Here is a 9,830-nt window from a genome sequence, read left to right as displayed (position 1 = left end):
CGTGAAATTATAGGACAAAGCTAAACTAAGCTAAAGGCGTTTTCAAAATTACATTTTAAAATTGGCCTTCATGTTGTGTGTTAGCCCGTTAGCCATTAGTAAAACTATAATATGGATATTAAATTATAATATGGAATTATAATATGGAAGATTATAAAAAGGAAGCAGAGACCTACTTTAAAATACAATGGTATGATTTTAATTCCAGGAGGACCAACTAGCTCACAGAAAAACAGTAGAATCTCAGTAGAAACCAGGCAGCAACATCCTGTTCTGAAAAAATCGAAGTGCCTTAAACCTGCATTCTCTCTACTGGCCACCAGGGGGCGACTCCTCTCTGATTATATAGAAGTTTATGAGAAAATGACCCTACTTCTGTTTACTTTTCAGTAAACATTGTAAACATGATTTCATGGTCTCACGCTCTAGTTTAAGTCTTCTTCAATCCAAAATGATGTTCATTTAGTAAATCATGATCCATTTAGAGTCAAATAGACCATAATGCAGGGTATGCTTGAGGGGCGGGGCTAGCTGCTGATTGACAGGTCGCTACAATGCTACCAATGCAGTTAGCGATGACTTTAAGACTTAGCTGTAAAGTTGACCTTGAATTATGAAGCTGACTTAACAGCTTCAAACTAGAATCCAGATGGATCCAGATCCAGTAAGGTTGCTGCTCGGGTTGCCACTCTGCCACTTGTGTTCATCGGATCCACCCGTCGCTCCTCCACAGTCCAAATATGATCACTTCCTATCACTGGTTGCAAAAAATCCAAGATGGCGATGGCCAAAATGCTGAATTTGAGGGTTCAAAACAGTTGTCCACAAACCAACAGGTGACGTCACCATGACAATGTCAACTTCTGATAAGCAGTCTTTGGTAGAAACTCACCAGACCTCCTTTGGAGAAATAAATCCAGTCCGAATGGTGCTTTAGTCTCATATAGTGCTCCAATGAGGCTGTTGAACCACTTCCAGTCCGGTTTATCACTTCAACTTTACAGTGACTGTTAGCTGTCCAGAGTAGTACGTGTGATAACATGATCATCTAATATGCCAGCACAAGAAGCATTTTAGAGCAGAGGGACACAATACGACAAACATGCCGTCGCAAAAGCTACCAACTGCCAGGATGTCAGCAGAGCTCTCAGTCCGCTCTTTAGTCTTTGGTCTTCAGTGAGGCTTGTGTTCTCATGCTAACGAAAAACAACAGACGAGGCTGAATCTGATGCTGAAATTTAAACCAGCTTTTCTAATACGTTTTGTTAATGATTACCTCAAGTATCAAACTGATTTTTTTGTGACTCGTGGTCTTCGTCCGTGCCGTTTTCTTAACCGCCACCGCAATTAAGTTCAGGTGGAGGGGAAGAGAATTGAGGAAACTTTTCATATGCAGAAAAACTGTAAATAAACAGCTGATTAGTGGATTTGTACAGTCTGTGGAGATTTAAGAGTAGAATTTGAGAGGATCAATACCATTGTGCACTGAGTACGGAGCTGAAGCATTAGGCGCTTAGCTTAGCTTAGCTTAGCTTAAAGACTGGAAGCAGGAGGCAACAGCTAGCCTAGTTCTGTCCAGAGTTCAAAACTAACATGTTTTTTACATTCCTGTTTGATTACGGATTAAACAAACAGGAGGTTTCGGGTAATAGAGAAGTGAAGTCCCGCCCCTTTCTTGTTTCAGAAAAAAAATATGTACGCTAGGTCAAGGGCGAGAGATACTTTTTTTTATCCCGTTTTAATTGTGTTTAAAAGTTCAAAAAGGTTCAAGTTTGTTGTCGTCATCATTTAGTTTGGTGTGAAAATACATCTCTTGTCTCACACTGTCAGCTTGCCGTGCTAGCTAGCTAGCTAACATTCCATCACAAATGTGATGTGTTTCATCCATTTTTTTATTTACACATTAATCTAAATGTTAGTTGGCTGTAAATTTGTTTCCAGCTAACTCGTTTTAACACAAGAAACCTTAGAAAAGTGTCTGAATATGAACCTTATGTTGGCAACAGACAGCATGCTAAAAGACTGACACTAAAATCTTTATGCTAAGCTAAGCTGATCGCCTTTATACTTACTGCACACACACATTAAGTGGTATTGAGCTCCTCATCTAACCCAAGAATGCAATTATTTCCCCAAATGTCAAACTAAGATTCTAGTCTTTTTGTACTGCGGCCTTGCAAAGCCAGGGACGATTTCTGTGCATCGTGTGTTAAAATGTGTTCATATTAGCATCATAGCTGGCTACTTCAGGGGCCAATAAATTACCCAAGGGGCCACTTCAGTCCCCCTAAATTTCTATCGCATTAAAGATATTTTCATGAGATCTTGGATAATTCAAAAACATTTTTGTATAATATATAAAAATATATAAAAATATATTTGGATTGTATTGTGAAGGCATGACGTTGCTCCCAGAGTCCCGAATCAAAACTTCTCTCTTTTTACATGTTGTCAGGAGATTTCCTTTGCTGAGACTCTCAAATAACATGATGTCCTTTCTTCAGAAGCTTTCCACTCAGTTAAAACATATAAAACTGGTGAACTATCCGTGGATATTTTCTCTCAGCCCCATAATGGTCTTTATCTTTGCAGTATTGGATCTGTATGTTTTGTATTTGCGGTTTTACTGTGCTGTGATTGGTCGTTGGTCTCAATATCTGTTTCTATTCTCTTGATGTCTTGGTTTTCTTACGGTGACCTTCCTATAGGAAGACTTGACTTCTTTTGAATTGAGTTTTTGTATTGTGATGGACTCTGTTAGAGGTTCATTGAAGGAGAAACTGGCCTTTGATGCCTTAATCTGTGTGCTTCAAGTTGTTTTTAGGCTTTTATTTCTATGTTCTTATTGTAAATAACACTGAACATTGACAACTTTGTTTTTAATAAATAATGTACTTAATCAGAAATAATAAGAAAAACTCTCTCTTGGTGCTGTTCTACTATATTATGTGTTAAATAGAGGTAGATAGAAATATTAGATTTTTTGACTTCATGTAAAATGAAAAAAAACAATCATTATAGATCACTATAAACATTCACATTACTCACATTTTTTACAAAAACATTAAGAACAGAGCATGAATAAGAGGACTTACACAAAGTAAACTTTCAAGTTGTTTTATTTACTCAGATTTTGTTGAGAAATCTGGTCCTCAAAGAACAGTTTAGAAGGTAGAAAACACAACAGCAACAACATCAATATTTTTAGAGGAGAAAGTGGGCTGATTGGGTGTTTCTTCTACTGATGACACAGATCTGAAAGGTTAACTGTGGATGGTGACGGATGCATGTGAACTGAAGGAGCTTTGTGGCACTAGCATTGTCCACAGTCAGCGATGACGACCTTGGCTGAAGTTGCACCATCCTCTGAGCCTACTGCCTCCATTGCATTGACAACGTCAAGGCCCTCCACAACGCTGCCAAACACCACGTGCTTACCGTCCAGCCTGGAGAGACAAGATGAACATCTGAAATAAGCGTAGCTGTTGCTTAAACCTGAATGCAACGAGGGTCAATGTGGAGCTCACCAGGTGGTCTTAGCCGTGCAGATGAAGAACTGGGACCCGTTGGTGTTGGGTCCAGCGTTAGCCATGGACAGTACGCCACTTGCTGTGTGCTTCAACTTGAAGTTCTCGTCTGCAAACTTCTCCCCATAGATGGATTTGCCTCCGGTTCCATTGTGTTTGGTAAAGTCTCCGCCCTGCAAAACAAAACAAAAGGCTCAGTTCACTCAGCATTTGTGAAAAGAGTAATCACAGATGTATTAGCTCAGGTTGAATCTGAAACGAGGAAACAAATCCCTTTGCCTTCACTGTACCTGGCACATGAATCTAGTGATGACTCGGTGAAATGTGGAGCCCTTGTAACCGAAACCTTTCTCTCCGGTGCACAACGCGCGGAAATTTTCTGTAAAATAAAGACATGTTACTTCATTAGAGCATTAATAAGCACAATGTATTGCATTAGAACGGGAGTCTCCATCTCAAACCACATGAGCGGTTTCTAGTCTTGGGCACAGTACAGCTCATCCACCTTTAGGGCCAGTCCACCTTAAGGGCCTGAAGATGTGGCTAACTTCAGGGCTAACCCCCTTCACTTTACTCAGCAGACAACAAGTAAACCCAGTCAGGTGCCGTTTTCTGTTACACTATAAAGGGCGACCTCTGGTGGCGCTTGCTGTGCACTACACAACATTCATCAACACAGCCACATTTACTGCTGCTCTTCCTTCTTCCTACTTCTGGTATCAGCATAGCACACCTTGTACCACAACGTTCGCTCACTTTTGGCTCTGCAACTGGTTATTCAGGCTCTCAACCACAGCCGCACCCCATGTTCAGAAAAAATATTGTCAGGTTTGATACATAGCCAATCATAAGTTGTGTGGAAAAAGCCAAAGCAGCAGCTCTGTAGTTCCAAAGCTGTCTCCTCATTGTGAACGTTTCTTTACCTGCAGTCTTTGGGACCACATCAGCTCGGAGCTGCAAAAACACGGACGTTAGATCTTTACATTATACAGGTCAATATATACAGTCTTTAAACATTAATAAAAAGGACCATAGTTCAAAGTGACTAAAAAGTTATCTTACCTCCATAACAATCCTGCCAGCGCTCTTTCCACCAATAGTGATGTCAAAGAAAACTTTGGGGTTTGCCATGTTTGCTGTCGAGCTTGTGATCTGGTTATGATGGAAAAATACTGTTGAATGAACGTGGCTTCCGTTCCACTGTATCTATCAGATCTGTATTTATGTGAGACTATGCTCCGGTTGCTGACAGCCAATCACAGCCAGGTTCTTCTTACAGGCTCCAGAATGGACCAATAGGAATGGAGACAGACAGGGCGTAAATCTGTCATTACTCCATGGGCGGAGCTTTTACCCAATGGACAGCATTCTGTCATGAAAATCAGCAATTTCAAAGCACTCAAGTACAAACGTGCTTGAATCCAGTGGAGCCAACACAAATGGGTGCAGTTTGATAGCCTTTCAATGGGGGAAAAAGGGAGGAGATAGCTTATCTCATGTCCAAACATGAAGATAGTTATAATACTGGTGGGCCATTCTGATAAATATCTATATCTGGTACTATTACTCGGTTATATACTTCAATGGTGGAAGAAGCACTTAGATCCTTAACTTCAGTAAATATGCTATTATTGCAATGTAAAAAGCTAAATTCCTACATTCAAAATCATAAAAGGCTGTTTGGAGGATTTATTGGACATTTAAAGGTATAGTTTAAAACTTTGTGGAAATATGCTCTCATTCACTTTCTTGCCAAGGGTTCAATGAGGGGATCAATTGTGGTGCTGAATGGGTGGCTATTAGCTTAGCATAGCTTAGTGTAGCATAAAGACCAGAAACAGAAAGCATGGCTCTGTCCAGATTTTAAAACTACATCTTCCAGCACTGCTAAAGATAACGTGCCCACATTAGTGTGAGGAAGAGGTTTCATTGAGTCTCCAGCTGGTTGGAGATCCTCGTACTTTCAGCCTCCTGTGGTCAAACTCACTGATCTGCTTGTTTCCATGGTGACGTTGAATGAAAAAGGACAAATTTACCCCCATTCTGACCTGAAATTATGTACGAAGAGTGAAAGTTGTAGGAACAAGAGCAAGTTTGCTAATTTGAAAAGATTTTAAAGCTCTGAAACATTCACTCCAATACATGCATAGTAAGACTGTTAGAACGCTTTAAAGGAAGTTTAAAAATCTAAAGAGGTTTTAATGGGATTTTAATGTTGAATAATAGCCTGAATGTGTGAAAGATGTGGAACGTTTTAAAGTTTGAATGAAGTTTTTTTACATGACCACATGAATGAGTACAAAGGTTGGACATCCCTGAGTCAGGTTTGTGGCTTTATTGACCTCTAGTGGTAAAACGTGTCAACTTCAGTGATAAAAAAAATAATGCTAGGGCACTTTGCATTATGGCATTAAATTGTAATGTATTGATGAAATAATAGAAACAGTGCATTGCAAAAATAGCTTTTGAATTGAGTTTTTGTATTGTGATGGACTCTGTTAGAGGTTAATTGAAGGAGAAACTGGCATAGGAGACTTTGATGACTTAATCTGTGTGCTTTAAGTTGTTTTTAGGCTTTTATTTCTATGTTCTTATTGTAAATAACACTGAACATTGACAACTTTGTTTTTAATAAATAATGTACTTAATCAGAAATAATAACAAACTCTTTCTCTTAGTGCTGTTCTACTATATTATGTGTTAAATAGAGGTAGATAGACAAAATATTAGATTTTTTTACTTCATGTAAAATGAAAAAAAAATCATTATAGATCACTATAAACATTCACATTACTCACATTTTAATTAATAGAAACACTAAATTACAAAAACATTAAGAACAGAGCATGAATGAGAGGACTTACACAAAGTAAACTTTCAAGTTGTTTTATTTACTCAGATTTTGTTGAGAAATCTGGTCCTCAAAGAACAGTTTAGAAGGTAGAAAACACAACAGCAACAACATCAATATTTTTAGAGGATAAAGTGGGCTGATTGGGTGTTTCTTCTACTGATGACAGATCTGAAAGGTTAACTGTGGATGGTGACGGATGCATGTGAACTGAAGGAGCTTTGTGGCACTAGCATTGTCCACAGTCAGCGATGACGACCTTAGTTGAAGGTACACCACTATCTGAGCCTGCTGTCTCCATTGCCTTGACAACGTCAGAACCCTCCACAACTCTGCCAAACACCACGTGCTTACCGTCCAGCCTGGAGAGACAAGATGAACATCTCAAATAAGTGTAGCTGTTACTTAAACCTGAATGCAACGAGGGTCAATGTGGAGCTCACCATTCGGTCTTAGCCGTGCAGATGAAGAACTGGGACCCGTTGGTGTTGGGTCCAGAGTTAGCCATGGACAGCGTTCCCACGCAGGTGTGCTTCAACTTGAAGTTCTCGTCTGCAAACTTCTCCCCATAGATGGATTTGCCTCCGGTTCCATTGTGGTTGGTAAAGTCTCCGCCCTGCAAAACAAAACAAAAGGCTCAGTTCACTCAGCATTTGTGAAAAGAGTAATCACAGATGTATTAGCTCAGGTTGAATCTGAAACGAGGAAACAAATCCCTTTCCCTTCACTGTACCTGGCACATGAAACCAGGGATGACTCGGTGAAACGTGGAGTCCTTGTAACCGAAACCTTTCTCTCCGGTGCACAACGCGCGGAAATTTTCTGTAAAATTAAGAAATGTTACTTCATTAGAGCATTAATATGCACAATGTATTGCATTAGAGCAGGAGTCTCCATCTCAAACCACATGAGGGGTTTCTAGTCTTGGGCACAGTACAGCTCATCCACCTTAAGAGCCAGTCCACCTTAAGGGCCTGAAGATGTGGCTAACTTCAGGGCTAACCCCCTTCACTTTACTCAGCAGACAACAAGTAAACCCAGTCAGGTGCCGTTTTCTGTTACACTATAAAGGGCGACCTCTGGTGTCGCTTGCTGTGCACTACACAACATTCATCAACAGCAACAATCAGGGGCACCACTAGGGATTTTGGGCCCCATGAAAAGAATCTTTACAGGGCCCCCCAACACAGCCAAAATTTTTTGATGCTATTTTACATACAATCTGTGGCGCTGTGTGACACCGCCGGTGTGCTACCTGCAGCTGATCCAGTGGACTGAACCATTTTACGTAAATAGAGGGGGGGAAGGGGGGCCCTGCAGGCGTTGATGTTTCCAAAACAAATGAAGTTATTGTTACCAGGACATGGAAAATGAAACATTTGTGATTATATGTTAGTTAATAACTTAGTGTCATTTTTTTTCTGTATTATAATTTCATCATCATTAGGGGCCTCTCTGGGCCCCCCTCAATCATGGGCCCCAAGAATCCGTCTCCTTTACCCCCCCTTTTCGGCGCCCCTGGCAACAATTACTGCTGCTCTTCCTTCTTCCTACTTCTGGTATCAGCATAGCACACCTTGTACCACAACGTTGGCTCACTTTTGGCTCTGCAAATGGTTATTCAGGCTCTCAACCACAGCCGCACCCCACGTTCAGAAAAAATATTGTCAGGTTTGGATTCAAAGCCAATCATAAGTTGTGTGGAAAAAGCCAAAGCAGCAGCTCTGTAGTTCCAAAGCTGTCTCCTCATTGTGAACGTTTCTTTACCTGCAGTCTTTGGGACCACATCAGCTCGGAGCTGCAAAAACACGGACGTTAGATCTTTACATTATACAGGTCAATATATACAGTCTTTAAACATTAATAAAAAGGACCATAGTTCAAAGTGACTCAAAAGTTATCTTACCTCCATAACAATCCTGCCAGCGCTCTTTCCACCAATAGTGATGTCAAAGAAAACTTTGGGGTTTGCCATGTTTGCTGTCGAGCTTGTGATCTGGTTATGATGGAAAAATACTGTTGAATGAACGTGGCTTCCGTTCCACTGTATCTATCAGATCTGTATTTATGTGAGACTACGCTCCGGTTGCTGACAGCCAATCACAGCCAGGTTCTTCTTACAGGCTCCAGAATGGACCAATAGGAATGGAGACAGACAGGGCGTAAATCTGTCATTACTCCATGGGCGGAGCTTTTACCCAATGGACAGCATTCTGTCATGAAAATCAGCAATTTCAAAGCACTCACGTACAAACGTGCTTGAATCCAGTGGAGCCAACACAAATGGGTGCAGTTTGATAGCCTTTCAATGGGGGAAAAAGGGAGGAGATAGCTTATCTCATGTCCAAACATGAAGATAGTTATAATACTGGTGGGCCATTCTGATAAATATCTATATCTGGTACTATTACTCGGTTATATACTTCAATGGTGGAAGAAGCACTTAGATCCTTAACTTCAATATGCTATTATTGCAATGTAAAAAGCTAAATTCCTACATTCAAAATCATAAAAGGCTGTTTGGAGGATTTATTGGACATTTAAAGGTATAGTTTAAAACTTTGTGGAAATATGCTCTCATTCACTTTCTTGCCAAGGGTTCAATGAGGGGATCAACTGTGGTGCTGAACGAGTGGCTATTAGCTTAGCATAGCTTAGTGTAGCATAAAGACCAGAAACAGAAAGCATGGCTCTCTCTGTCCAGATTTAAAAACTACATCTTCCAGCACTGCTAAAGATAACGTGCCCACATTAGTATGAGGAAGAGGATTCATTGAGTCTCCAGCTGGTTGGAGATCCTCGTACTTTCAGCCTCCTGTGGTCAAACTCGCTGATCTGTTTGTTTCCATGGTGACGTTGAATGAAAAAGGACAAATTTACCCCCATTCTGACCTGAAATTATGTACGAAGAGTGAAAGTTGTAGGAACAAGAGCAAGTTTGCTCATTTGAAAAGATTTTAAAGCTCTGAAACATTCACTCCAATACACAACATAGTAAGACTGCTTTAAAGGAAAACACCACCGCATTTCCATACTGAACTATGTTCTGCTCTGATCTTAGACGAGGTGATACATACCTCCCTCTCCTCTGTGCGTGCACTCAATGGCTCTTGCGCGCACTCCGCGCAGCGCTAATTTGCTAGCATGTAGCTTGTCCCAGTATATTCCTTAGGATCCAAAGGGGGGTGAAGTTAGAAGCGACCAAGCACTTCCACGTTGTCCCTATTTAAATACGGTTACGTGAGTAGTTACACGACCCAAGTTTGGTTACACAAAATGAAACATGCCAATTTTTCTAAGCGGATAACAAGGATAACTATATAGTATGGCGGAATAACAACTGGAAGCACTTCGACGTCGGCGCAGTAATATCATCACTCCGCTCCCCCTCTTACTTCCGTCAATAGAACCTACGTGACCTGCACGCCGTCGCCTGCACTACCTGTAGTAGT

General features: G+C 40.7%; 2 protein-coding genes across 4 annotated transcripts; both read right to left on the bottom strand.

The window, feature by feature from the left end:
• Positions 1–3,101: 3,101 nt before the first annotated feature.
• LOC311030055 (peptidyl-prolyl cis-trans isomerase-like) lies at positions 3,102–4,748 on the bottom strand. 2 transcript variants are annotated; one of them, XM_084035585.1, is made up of 5 exons: positions 4,590–4,748; positions 4,451–4,481; positions 3,818–3,906; positions 3,528–3,700; positions 3,102–3,446 (listed from the first exon to the last, which is right to left on the bottom strand). In XM_084035585.1, exons 1-5 carry the CDS (start codon positions 4,656–4,658, stop codon positions 3,314–3,316), a joined length of 495 nt encoding a protein of 164 aa, XP_083891711.1. In that variant the 5' UTR covers positions 4,659–4,748; the 3' UTR covers positions 3,102–3,313. The 2 variants fall into 2 exon arrangements, with proteins under 2 accessions (XP_083891711.1, XP_083891712.1); XM_084035586.1 differs by lacking the exon at positions 4,451–4,481 and having other exon boundaries at positions 4,590–4,719.
• Positions 4,749–6,397: 1,649 nt separating this feature from the next.
• Positions 6,398–8,429, bottom strand: LOC311030057 (peptidyl-prolyl cis-trans isomerase-like). Of its 2 annotated transcripts, XR_014598939.1 has the most exons (6): positions 8,285–8,429; positions 8,146–8,176; positions 7,112–7,200; positions 6,822–6,994; positions 6,499–6,740; positions 6,398–6,423 (listed from the first exon to the last, which is right to left on the bottom strand). XR_014598939.1 is itself a non-coding variant. In XM_084035589.1 (5 exons), the coding sequence occupies exons 1-5, from the start codon at positions 8,351–8,353 to the stop codon at positions 6,608–6,610; spliced, it is 495 nt and encodes a 164-aa protein (XP_083891715.1). In that variant the 5' UTR covers positions 8,354–8,429; the 3' UTR covers positions 6,398–6,607. The 2 variants fall into 2 exon arrangements, 1 of the variants encoding a protein (XP_083891715.1); XM_084035589.1 differs by having other exon boundaries at positions 6,398–6,740.
• Between the last annotated feature and the right edge of the window lie 1,401 nt (positions 8,430–9,830).

This window comes from Eutrigla gurnardus, assembly GCF_963514095.1.
Source record: "Eutrigla gurnardus genome assembly, chromosome: 19".
Lineage (NCBI taxonomy): Eukaryota > Metazoa > Chordata > Actinopteri > Perciformes > Triglidae > Eutrigla > Eutrigla gurnardus.
The sequence above is the reverse complement of the archived record's forward strand: the minus strand, read 5'-3'. Positions and strand labels throughout refer to the sequence as shown.

What these genes read in the sequence shown, in the direction of transcription:
- LOC311030055 (XM_084035585.1), bottom strand. Translation starts at nt 4,658, where the DNA reads ATGGCAAACCCCAAAGTTTTCTTTGACATCACTATTGGTGGAAAGAGC. An exon ending in TCACTAGATTCATGTGCCAG is followed by an intron (nt 3,701 to 3,817) that starts GTACAGTGAAGG and finishes TTTGTTTTGCAG; the next exon opens with GGCGGAGACTTTACCAAACA. An exon ending in TGCACGGCTAAGACCACCTG is followed by an intron (nt 3,447 to 3,527) that starts GTGAGCTCCACA and finishes TTGTCTCTCCAG; the next exon opens with GCTGGACGGTAAGCACGTGG.
- LOC311030057 (XM_084035589.1), bottom strand. Translation starts at nt 8,353, where the DNA reads ATGGCAAACCCCAAAGTTTTCTTTGACATCACTATTGGTGGAAAGAGC. An exon ending in CTGGCAGGATTGTTATGGAG is followed by an intron (nt 8,177 to 8,284) that starts GTAAGATAACTT and finishes GTGTTTTTGCAG; the next exon opens with CTCCGAGCTGATGTGGTCCC. An exon ending in TCCCTGGTTTCATGTGCCAG is followed by an intron (nt 6,995 to 7,111) that starts GTACAGTGAAGG and finishes TTTGTTTTGCAG; the next exon opens with GGCGGAGACTTTACCAACCA.